Source organism: Austrofundulus limnaeus, unplaced genomic scaffold (assembly GCF_001266775.1).
Source record: "Austrofundulus limnaeus strain Quisiro unplaced genomic scaffold, Austrofundulus_limnaeus-1.0 Scaffold180, whole genome shotgun sequence".
NCBI lineage: Eukaryota > Metazoa > Chordata > Actinopteri > Cyprinodontiformes > Rivulidae > Austrofundulus > Austrofundulus limnaeus.
This window is the reverse complement of record NW_013952582.1, coordinates 1,070,206-1,081,960: the sequence shown is the minus strand read 5'-3', so window position 1 is coordinate 1,081,960 and position 11,755 is coordinate 1,070,206. Positions and strand designations below refer to the sequence as shown.

Genomic DNA, 11,755 nt, shown 5'->3' with positions numbered 1-11,755 from the left:
TCTATCTATCTATCTATCTATCTATCTATCTATCTATCTATCTATCTATCTATCTATCTATCTATCTATCTATCTATCTATCTTTAAAAACTAAGTAGTAGAAAGTAGATATTTGTGTGAAAATGTAAGAAAAAGTAAAACAAAAATCAGCTGAAAAATAATAACTCAAGTGCAGGTAACAAAATGTCTACTCAAGCACAATAATACAGTATTTGTACTTTACTTCACAACTCTGCTAGTTATTTCATATCAACATGTTGCCTAGTTGCACACGTCTGCAATGAATGACATTTCCAACAGGCAGAAGCTAACCAATGGAAAACTAAAATTTATATGCAATTATACAATATACCTAAATCTAGCCATGATAAATTGTTGAAATAGACAGCCCACTCCTTTTAATATGGTTTTGTGCCCGTACTGGAGCRGTCAATCTTCTGAAGTGTGTGTGACGCCTCTAGCCAATACACCTTATTGAGACAGACAATATTAGTTTGGTTGAAGATACTTCCTAAACAACTGGAACTGTTTCTCTCCCTTTTTACAAATTCCACTAAGTGGTTGACCATTTCAGCACACAACTAATGTTCAACAGACTGCATCAGAATGAAGTGAGACAAGTTTTGACTGTAAAAATGGCCTCAGTGTTGTTTTTGATTTGCAGCTCTACTGTTTTTGAAAAGCTCTCTTTAATCTACATAAAAAAGGATAACTAATAACTGGACTTCAATTCTGGATTCTCAATTCTCACGTGTTAACCACTCCAGCACACACAAAGTTCTTTTTTAAATTATATTTATCTATTTATTTTTTAGATTTACCAGTTCACCAAAAACTGGGTTTTTAGAAATCTTGTTTTTTTGCACCGAAAGTTTTAATTGTTTTGTTTGAATGTTAAAATGTAGTTAACACACACACACACACATATATATATATATATAGAGAGAGAGAGAGAGAGAGAGAAGTGTTCTCCAATTTTTCCCACACATGCAGTTTGTAAAACTGACAAAAAGAAATTAAGAAACATGTTCATATTTTCCAGTCTAACTTTATTTTCTAAGAAAAAAATACTCTTTTAAAACAGCCAGAGGAAAACATAACTCAGAAACATGCACTTCTGTACCGTGACAAGTTGGGTCGAGTCATAGTGATAACATTCAAGGAAACAGAGTACAAAATGGGACAAAGTCAGCAGCCTTTAATCACTCCGACCGAAAGTTGGAAGCAACCTTGTCACCAAAACATCAGAGTATGAAGGGTATCCTCTCCCAGGACTTTGAATTAGCAGAAGTCAATGTCACACAGGGTGCCGCCGCCCACAAAGACCACTAAAAGGTATTTTATATCCAATTACATTCAGAAAATCTCTCACAGTGTTTACAGCAAACAGGAGCTACTGACAGAGTCTGCATAAGAGAGAATACAATGTTCCTCAAACAGGAAGTCAGTACAATACACTACAAATTCAAACAATAACTAAACATATATATCTATATTCAGAGCAGATTTACATACTGTATACTGAATAAGTTACAAAAACAGTCTATTTCTTATCATGTGCAGAGGATCTCTGCCAAACAAATGTCTGAATCACCGAAAGACAAAAGTCTACAAATTTCTTTATTTTTTTTTATGAGGATATCAACATTTGTTATAAATTGTACGAAACAAAATTTGATTCAAGTGCTTTCTGGTTTAGGTGATAAGTGACACATGTTCAAGGCTCCTGAGTGCCCGAAGCACCAATGTAAGACCCACAATTCTCATGCTGAGTTTCGTACTTTCAGCTGCTCCATAGCAGCTGCTGACACATGCAAATGGGATTTATTGCACAGCTTGAACTGTTACATCTGAGCCTTGTTCATTAGCAGAGTCCTACATATTATTAGCTCAGAGGCTCACATGCAGAACTTTTGAAGCTGGCTTCTAAAAAAATACAAAAGAAGAAAGAATTGTTTTTTTTTCAAAACCCTAGAACAAACATAAAGGATTATTGTGGGAATCTATATAACCAAGCCTGAGAGGTCAGAGTCCAAGCCTTTGAGCGCTGTATGTTTAGCTAACAGAACATGGGTCATCTTTGCAGGGCCTGACGTCTCCTTGTAGCAGCTGGGTCATAACTCCCTTGGTCAGGTAGCTGGAGGTACCCCTTTTGCCTAAAGGTGGGGTGTTGTAGAATGCCTGCATGTCATCCTGGGACAAAAAACAGTGAGGAAAGAAGGATGAATCCAACCTAGGTATTTTTCATATCCAGTACTAAATCAGGTACATATCTGATGTTTTTCAAAGGGACTGTAGTCCGAACAGTCATTTCACATTTCATCCAACATTTACACCACAATACGGTCAAAATATATATTTTCTCCTCTTCAGCTACAGAACAAAAGTCCTGTCGCTTTTTTTAAACATTCTAGATCTGTCATGTCCTTTATGACTGAGAAATTAATAGAACATATGAGGCTAATGCTGGTATCCCAACATGTTGGACCTTAATATTAGCATGACTGGATCAATACTTGCATTTGCTTCTACTTTCAGCTATTTTAGTAGCCCAGATTGCATAACAACATCAGAATTGACCCACACATGCTAACATGCAACATCCGTTGTCTGGAAACACAGCGTGTTTACTTGTGAATTCATGTCTTCTTCGGCACATTCAGAAGTTCATTCTGAAATGTTTGCATTGAACTCCAGTGACAGTCAAATTCAAATTATAAAGACTTAACAAGATATCAGCCACACACACACAAAAATCTGATCTGAGTAAAAAATCTGAATAAAACCGCAAGACCTGTAGTAAAAATGTAGTCATATTGATGCAAACTACCAATCAATAACCTGTTCTTTAAACCATCTGTTCATTCATTTTTTAAAAGACAGTCATGTGTATGAGAAAAACCTTAGTTCACTGGCTGAGCTGAAGGGAAGATATTCTACCTGTTTTTCAATCCCTTCAAAGCGACTGCGATCTTTCTGGAAATCGTTAAAAGCTTCCTTCACCAGTCCATCCAGATCCACCTTGTCACTGAAATCCAGCTCTGGGTTTCTCTCCAGAACTATGGCCACCACCATCAGCAACTAAGGGTGTGGAAAACAGCACAGGTCAGAACACATATTATTTAGGGAGTGCAGTAAAGTCTCCACCATCATTAAAACCTGCCGCGGGTCCATTCTGAGCGCTCAGAAGATGTTTGTTTATGTTCATCACGAAGTAGAACTTTTTTCTGTGGTTTTTTATTTTTCTTTAGGTAAAGTTGACATCTCTGCGCATGTCAGTGCTTCTATCTGAATAAAAACCTGGTGCACGTAAACACTCGTCATGATCAGATTGTGCTCATGTAAATGATACATTTGGATTATTTAATCGGAATACATTTCAATCTGATCAAAGAATTTTATGCAAATAAACCTAACTAGTGTTCAAAAAAATGGGCCAACACAGAAGAGCAACATCATCAGGCCAAAACTCTGCATTTTACACTCGTCTATCTACAGGCCAGCGGTCACTCTTTCAGGGATGAATATGTTCTTATCTTGATAGAAAGGAACGTTGGTTAGAGAGAGGAGTGAAGGAACTTAGCTAAGTGAAGAGAACCCGGCCATCATTAAACAGGGATCTGTGATCAGTTGTCCCCCTCTTACAATGCTGTTATTGTGAGTATGACCCAGCCCCCTGTGAGCAATAGGTGATAATCAGGGCTCTAATGATCATTAGGTTGATTGTCCTCTTTTGGATGGGAACAACCAGTTTTGGTTGTCATAACTGGTGATAACTTTTAGAGGTATTTGAAGGTACTGCTTATAAGGCTGAGTTTACCTGTAACTCTTCAGACGGAAAAAAATCACTAGAAGAAGAGATCCAACGTTTCRAAGAAGAACCTGTTCAGAGGACCTGACAATTATTTTTAGACTAAGATAAATTCCTACATTTTGATGTATGAACCTTGTAAGATGTTAATCAACAACAAAATAAACGGTAAAGCTGCTGCCAGTGGCTTATTCAGGTCACTGTGGCAAACACACCAGTGTCTATGCCTTTATAACACTCTCATAGGAACAAAACAGACACAGACTAAAAAATAAGCCTCAAACAAGCAGTTGCTGTGTGAAAACAATAAGTTGGATTTGAAACATTCTTAAACGGTGAGTGGCAGAAGATATTGATCTTCAAATTTATTATTAATTTGTGTTATTTGTTTATAAATTTTTACAACAAAAWATAAAAAAACTGTTCACGTCTAGTGTTGAAGAGATTTTGAGCTAAAATAAAACTGAAGACTATGGAAACTTGTACATGCTTTCTGTACTTAAATAATTRGGAGAAAACCTCTAACAGTAAGAAAACCACTGCAAAGAGAGACAAAAAATGTAATTTGTAATAAATAACCTCTATAAACCATGTTAGTTATATTTCTTTACACCCTTTTCTACTTTGTTGTTCTTTAGCAATGTTTATCAACAGGTGTATTCACCTCCACAATGATTTGTCTGTACTCAGGCAGAATGATGTTCTTCAGCGTGTCCTCCACCAGCAGGGAGAAGTTCATCTCATACATAGTCATGTCAGAGAGCGTAGGTTGCTGCATCGAGCAGAGAAGGTAAACAAACATGTCAGGTGGCGAGATGGTTTTATACAGCTGTGGCCATTACAAACAGAACACTGTAGGCATTTGAAATCTATCAAGTGTTTAGGAAATTTGTGGTGGGCTGAAAAGGTCAAAGTGTTTGTCTTGTGAGGGTGGAGGGGTGGGGGGAGAACCTGTGGGAGGTGAGTCCCAGCAACCACAATTCCATTGGGAGTCCTCTCCAGGATCTGCCACACACGGTCATAAAAGCCCAGAGGGGTTCTGTTCAGAGAGCCGTCAATCTGACGTCTGTTCAGCCAAGACCTGGCAGGAAAACAAGGAAGCGTGTACTCTTTTTTTCCAACAGAGTTCTAAAAACAGATTAAAAATAATAATAATAATGACAGCTGTTGTGCTTAAGGACACGGTTTTCAGTCAGCATGTATGAAATTAGATGAGATAAAACTTCATTAATTCTCCACAGGAAATTGGGATGTGATGAGAAAAGATGATAAGATAAAAACGCTGGCAAAGAAGATACAATAATTAAACCAAAAAAGATAAAACAAGCATTATCCCTGGTATCTTCAAAGGCAGATCTGTGTATTAAAAGGAGGCCTGTGAGATGTGTGCAGGAGTGTGTGTGTGATAGGATAGTTTCAGAGTACCTGGCGGTGTGTTGCAGCTGCAGGACGTCCAGCAGGAGCTGCTTGATGTCGCTGGGAGACAGCTGGTAGATGTCCTGAGGGGGCATGTCTCCAGCTCGGATCTTCAGCTCATGTTTCATGGCCTGAACGATCCAGCTTAAGAACCACATAATACATACAGGATGTTATAGACAAAGCTAAAAGTGTTAAAAGAACTATTCCATGCTTCCTTCAATAAAACTTCATTTACAGGCAAGTGAAGAACTCTCAAAGGCTAGGCTAATGTTTTCTTACATTCAATTAACAAACATGCACACACACACACACACACAAAAAACAATTAAGATAAAGTAAGATAAGATAAGCTTTATTGATCCCACAGTGGGGAAATTTGCACAAAAAAGTGTAAATTACTGTATTTAATAAATTAAAAATGTTTTTAAGTCATTAATTATTTTGAAAATTTTGTTGCTTTGTGTAGGAAATCTGTATCCACTTTTGTTCCTTAAAATTTAGGCGACGTACAATATCTGTGAAACACACACTTTATGTCCATAAAGCTGTGCTCTATGGAGTTATGTAGTTTTTGCTTGGCTGAGAAAAAAAATGCTGATACTGATGGTCTAAAATTCCAATTCACAGCATGTCTCTGCATGATCAGTACCTAACACATACAGTATCTACACCCATTCTCATATGTGCTGGTTTTTATACTTTGCTGATAGAAACCTGAATGGTCTTTTACATCTGTAGCACAAAAAAAAAACCCTCATGCCCAATTTTGACCACAAAACTTCGGCCCATTGTCCCTCTGTCCATCTGAGATGAGTTAATGTTCAAAAACCATGTCAGCATTTTTGTAAAGAGTTCATGTGTGGGATCTTTTCAGGGTGCAGCTGTGATGAGAAACATTTTTTTTTCTAAAGTATTCCTGAGGCTAGGCTGCACTAAAGGTTTCTGTAGGAAATGCTGCCTGAGGGCTCAAAGTTGACAGATATCCACATATTTCTCTAGACTAATATTTTTTCAGTATTACTCCATGAAAATAGTAAACTAAGTTGTTTGGTGTTTCTACTTTAAACTGATCATCATTCCTCTCAAAAGAGGTGTTCTACCCAATCAATGCTTGAAAAAAAAACTACCCTTTTAAGTAATTCTTTTCATTATCTAAAACAAAGTATGTATTTTTAAAAATATGGTGTCTTTTTTACAAACTACCCTGCATGTGTAGCCTTCCTTGAATTCGAAAGTTGTTGAGTTTTTCTAAATAAATCTAAATTTGTAGTGGAGATCCTGAAAAATGTGTCTTTGTATTTGTGTTGGTTAATAAGAGGTTAAAAGGCTGTTTTAAAGTTGGATTTTGTCTTCAAATGTCTAAATAATAGTGTTTGTAAACTAAAAAAGTTTGTTGAAATTTTTGTTCAAATAATAAAAGGCTAAGGAGACTTTAAAAGGTGAATTAATGTGTGTGGTCAAAACAAACTAATAATCTGGTATTGAATATTTACAGGATATGTAAAGGTTTTACATTACATATCTTCTTGCAAATTTTACATTATTTTTTTTTTACCATCAAAAGTAAAAATATTTTTTGGAGTTATGGTCTCCATTTTATGGCAGGTCTCTCTAGTTTATAAGGCCTGCTCTGGAAACTGAGACCTACCAGTCCTCTTAGCATAAAGCCCATTGATGACAGCTGCTCATGGTCACTTCGTTTTGGTTGCCATTTTGTTTTATCTTTGGACTCCAGTAGTTTTTGCTTTTACTCACACAGCACTTTTCTACACTCACCCATGAACTGAACTAATCACACTGACTTTAACATTTCATAATGTTTTGGTTTATTTATATCGTTAAATAAATCAYTTTGCTTTGACTGAAATTCTGCAGCTCTCCCATTAATGCTGTGAATTTTGAGATGAGTTGTAACAAGTTGGGGGCTCGTCCGGGATACAAACCTAGAATTGCTCACAATTTAATGAACACAAAGGCTTAGATTAAATCTTGTAGTTTTAGAATTACATAATTGGGCAGTAATCAATTCCTGAAGTGATGAAATTAGTTTGCCACAAATACTCCAATGAACACCAGGCAAAGAGAAAACTACATTGACGTGTGCATGCTGCATGAGCTAATTCTGCTTGACAAAACACTAAAGAGCTTTTAGAGGTACCAATTCAATCATCCTGAGGCTGACATTGTCCTACCCGACTCTGATTTTGAGCATGCCGCTGAACAGCTCAGGGTTGTTGGAGATAATCCATCCGATGTGGATGACCAGCTCCTGCTGGAGGACAGCTTCCCTCTCTCCTCCATGAGGAGAGCACTTGCTGTAAATGATGCCCTGGATGACTCCTGGAGACAGGGGGTTGGAGATCACTGCCTCCTCGTGGCCAAATAGACCAAGGGTCACCTGGTGATTGTGTACGGGAGGAGGAGAAAAAACGGACACAGTTTATGTCTAGGTACACTCTGAAAGTCTTTTACAAAAGAAACGTGCAGTACTGTGCATGTCGACAGGTTGTCGTGGTGCACCATACTTCATTCAAGGCATATTTTCGACATGTGTTTTAGTTCGATAGCTTTGAAATTGGCCTCCTCTCCCAGAGTTACATAAAAGTGGAAAAGGGGGAAAAAATGACAGATCTCAACTGCACTTTTGTATTTTTGCTTTGAAGCGTCTCGTGAAAATTACACCTCAGCAATCTGATGAGAGGGCACACTTTTATCTTTGCCTTCAGCTGATGAAATCCAACTCTTAAACTTGGATGCATCGTTCATCTTTACATGTAAACTGAATTGGACTGAGTTAAAAAAGAGGCCTGAAGCTGGATATAAAGTTTTGAAATCAAGAAGGGAAGACATTGTAGGATTTCATCGACAATAAAAAAATACAAGTATATAAGAGTGGGAAATCTACTTAAATAAGATGGTGCCTCTTATTCTTTGTAAGGCACAGTTATTGTACGCACATCCATCTCCAATTTTAAATTAGTTTTTCCAATCATGTAGAGGGGAGCATTCCCTCAGGTAGGCAATCTATATGCAGATTCACACCTTCAGCTCCTTCAGCATAATGAAATGTCTAAAACTGTTCCAAAGGTTAAAAATGCAGCAAGATAACCGATACTCTCGAGAAGAGGCTAATCTCTGAATAGCACTTGACAGGAAATGATGCMCTGAAAGCCAACCAGTGTGAGGTGGTTGCATCACTCCATTCACAGGTCACCGTGCATCAGTCATGGTGTGTCCAGACAAGGTGCACATTAGGATTCTCTGATGGCCTTGCTGCAGCTTAAAACCACAAACAATCAAGGTGAGCTGTGATGAGGGACATAAGCAAGCAGCTGGTAATTCCCCAAGCAAAAGGAGCTTTTTATTACATCTATCCAGTTTCCTTTTGGTTTTCTTTTTGAATTAGTGAACATTAAAATCATAGGTCCAACAGTTGCACCCCGACATTTTGATTTTAGAGCAGGGATAGTCACTAGTCAGGCTGTTCTGCCTGTGTGTCCACTTACCTGCTTGCCTTGTACTAAAATACTAGTAATACTGGGGGCAAGGCTATCCACTAGCTTAGTTAAGAGACTGGCAGCAAGACGGACAACAGACCTAGTGGGCAAAAAGACACAAGAACATTCTTGAGAAACTTATGACAGAACAATTTTCAGCGAGGAATTTAACATGTAGCTTTCCATTGAGTTCATCTATGTGCATTTCTTCTAATATTTTTATGAAACATTATAGAGGTAAAAATATTTGCCAAGTTTTGTCCTCAAGGGACACGGCAAGCCTTTTTTTGCTATAATAAAAAAACAGTTTGGCCCAATGATAATGCATAGTTTCAGTATTTATAGCCCAAATAAATGTTTGCTTTCCCATAAATATTTTAATGTTCACACATTTCTGAGTTCGTCGTTTGAAAGATTCAGCACATGCCTGCAAACTGCTTCCTCTTGCCTGCAGGAATCCTATGAGGAAAAATCAGCACGCTGAAACCGCAGCTATCTAAACACGTAGCCAGGGCTGCTACGGACAACACACACGCATGGAGGTGAAGCAGCCCTCAGAGCAGAGGTGGATGCATGAAGTCATGTCATAAATGGGAACATATAATTAGCTGAAACACAACTGGCTCTTATTATATGCTGAGAGGAACTCATGTTACTGTGCTCTCTGGTTAAACCTGTGGAAATACAAAGAAATCTCCAGGAAATAAAAAGGCAATAGCATTTTTAAGTTCGTAAAATAATGACATGCTGTCAAAGCACTGATCCGTAGAGAAAATGGCTTTAAAATCCTACTTGCTGGCCTATGTTAAGTAAGTACGAAAATGATATGGCTGTTGTTTCTCAGCAAGAAAAATAATCTTTCTTTTATATGCTACAAGTATAGTATTATTTTCAAAACTAATATTAACAAGTAAAACAGCATACAATAAAAGCTGTCATGTCAGTCAGCGTATTCAAACCAAACTATGGGCACAAAACACTGATCACTGTGAAGAGGAACAGAAACACAGCTGTGAGTTTATCCACAATATTTTGTCAGTACTTAAATATTAGGCCAGCAGCAAAACCACAAACTAAATAGAAAGTTGTTGCTTTCTGAAACTTAGTATATTAACCATACAAAAAAAAATAAATAAAGATTTACACACATTAAATCCACATAGGCAAAACAAACTAACGGATCTGTAATACCAATCAGAATTTAAAGTAAAGGACAGTCAGCTTGTTCCAGATAGTAAAAATCATCGCCAATAATTGCTTAAGTACTGTGAGCCTTTAAATACTGAAACCCTTTTAGAAGTATTACCCTCATATTGATTTTTTGAATTTCTGTAACTTCCATCTGCTCCAGAAACAAATACAAATTATTTATCTATCGTGGCCATTTTTGATAAATGCACCAGAATTTACAGCCTAATTCTACTTAATTTGTAGTTCTCAGCCAGCCTTTGTGCCACCAGGAACAAAGCAGAAGGGAGGATCCTGCGTCTGTGTTGGTTAAAAAGGAGAGAAAGCCAATGCTGACCACAAACTCAGCTCCTGAAAACACCTGCGTCAAGGTTCCTACTAGCGTTGCCTAGCTGGCTCGTAAATATTATGACTGTGTGAGAGTTAGCCAGATTTACAGGTTGTAGGTTAGCTGAATTATTGCAGGGCAAAATGCTAGCAAAAAAATAACCTTTAACAAATGTAGACAATCTGAGAGAGACCAAAGAGAGAACTGTCAGGTTAAATATGGTCACAATGTTTAGATATACACTATATTTACTTTACTGAACAACATCAAACAGCATTTGTTTCATTTTGATGGTACTTTTATTTTACGTATATATTGTAGGGATTTAATCTTTTTTTTCCTTAAATGGCCAGAAAATAAACACCTGGCTTACTTCACTCATCACATCAAACAGTGGATTAAGTTACAAAGTGATATGTGGAGAAATAGGCAGCCATATGCCATTTTTTAAAACATTTAAATTTTGTCAAAATATAACAAATAAATGCCTTATTTATGGGCCGTTTAAATTAAATATCTGAAATATAATCTGTTTGAAGCACTTTTTTGAGCAGTAGCTACAAAAAAACGCTAGTTTGAACAGAAAAACCTTTAATTTCTGTATTTTTCCCTGTAAGCTAATAAAGCTTTTTTTCCCTCCCCAGCTGGTAAATCTTAATATTCAAATATTGTTTGAGGTTTCTTCTTTAAAAAGACATCAAAGACTCCTCGTCAGTATAACCAAAAAATAGGATTCTGACCAAATATCAATGAGCTTTCCTGATTAGAAAGATAAATCGAGACATATCTCTGAAATTGTCTATATCAAGATGATCTGGGTATCAAAAAGCCGATTAAAAAGCCAGGAACCTTAAAAAATGTGCTCAGGTCATTTTGACCAAATTTAACGTATCCTCAATTTGATGTGAAGGGTCACTAATATCACCAAAGCTTTCTTGATAATAGCTTAGTTTTATCAACTTTCTTTTACAGATTAAAAAAGAATAAAACCTTGTGGAAACCCTTTTCATGAAGAAAATTACAAAGGGACTGGTCAAACACCTCACACAGCGCTCCGGCAAGCCAGCTAGTTACAGTAGCCAGCTAACGCATGCAGGGGCGTTTCCTCCATCMCTGCTTGGACATTACCTGTTTCCCATGCACCAGAATTGTGGTGATGTGAGGAGCTATAGAGCTGGCAAACTTCTTGGTAACGGCAGCAGCACGGCGCACTGCCAGCCTGTTCACCCAGATTAAATAGCAGTTACATTTTTGGTTCCAATGTAAGTTTGTGAGGAACACAGACAAAAACAAYGTCAGGAATATAAACAGCGGGATTAAAGAAACTTCCTAAAAAGCAAAACAAGGACTCTGATAAGCTTCGATTTTCATACAATTGTTTTACGCTTTCAGCAGGCACGACTGATACCGGATGCCTTTCTAAAGGTTTTGTTTTGGAGACCTGCACATTTTGTTGTGTGTGTGTGCGTGTGTGTGTGTGTGTGTGTGTGTGTGTGTGTGTGTGTGTGTGTG

General features: G+C 37.4%; 1 protein-coding gene across 1 annotated transcript in view; it reads right to left on the bottom strand.

Moving 5' to 3' along the window:
• Positions 1 to 1,028: 1,028 nt before the first annotated feature.
• The window catches only part of phkb (phosphorylase kinase, beta), a gene marked incomplete at its 5' end in the record, with an annotated part of 79,801 nt that continues 69,074 nt past the window's right edge, over positions 1,029 to 11,755 (bottom strand). Inside the window, 7 exon segments of the mRNA XM_014018007.1 lie at positions 1,029 to 2,193; positions 2,941 to 3,081; positions 4,476 to 4,583; positions 4,763 to 4,892; positions 5,237 to 5,371; positions 7,423 to 7,628; positions 8,737 to 8,827. Of these exon segments, the coding sequence (XP_013873461.1) occupies positions 2,056 to 2,193; positions 2,941 to 3,081; positions 4,476 to 4,583; positions 4,763 to 4,892; positions 5,237 to 5,371; positions 7,423 to 7,628; positions 8,737 to 8,827 (949 nt within the window).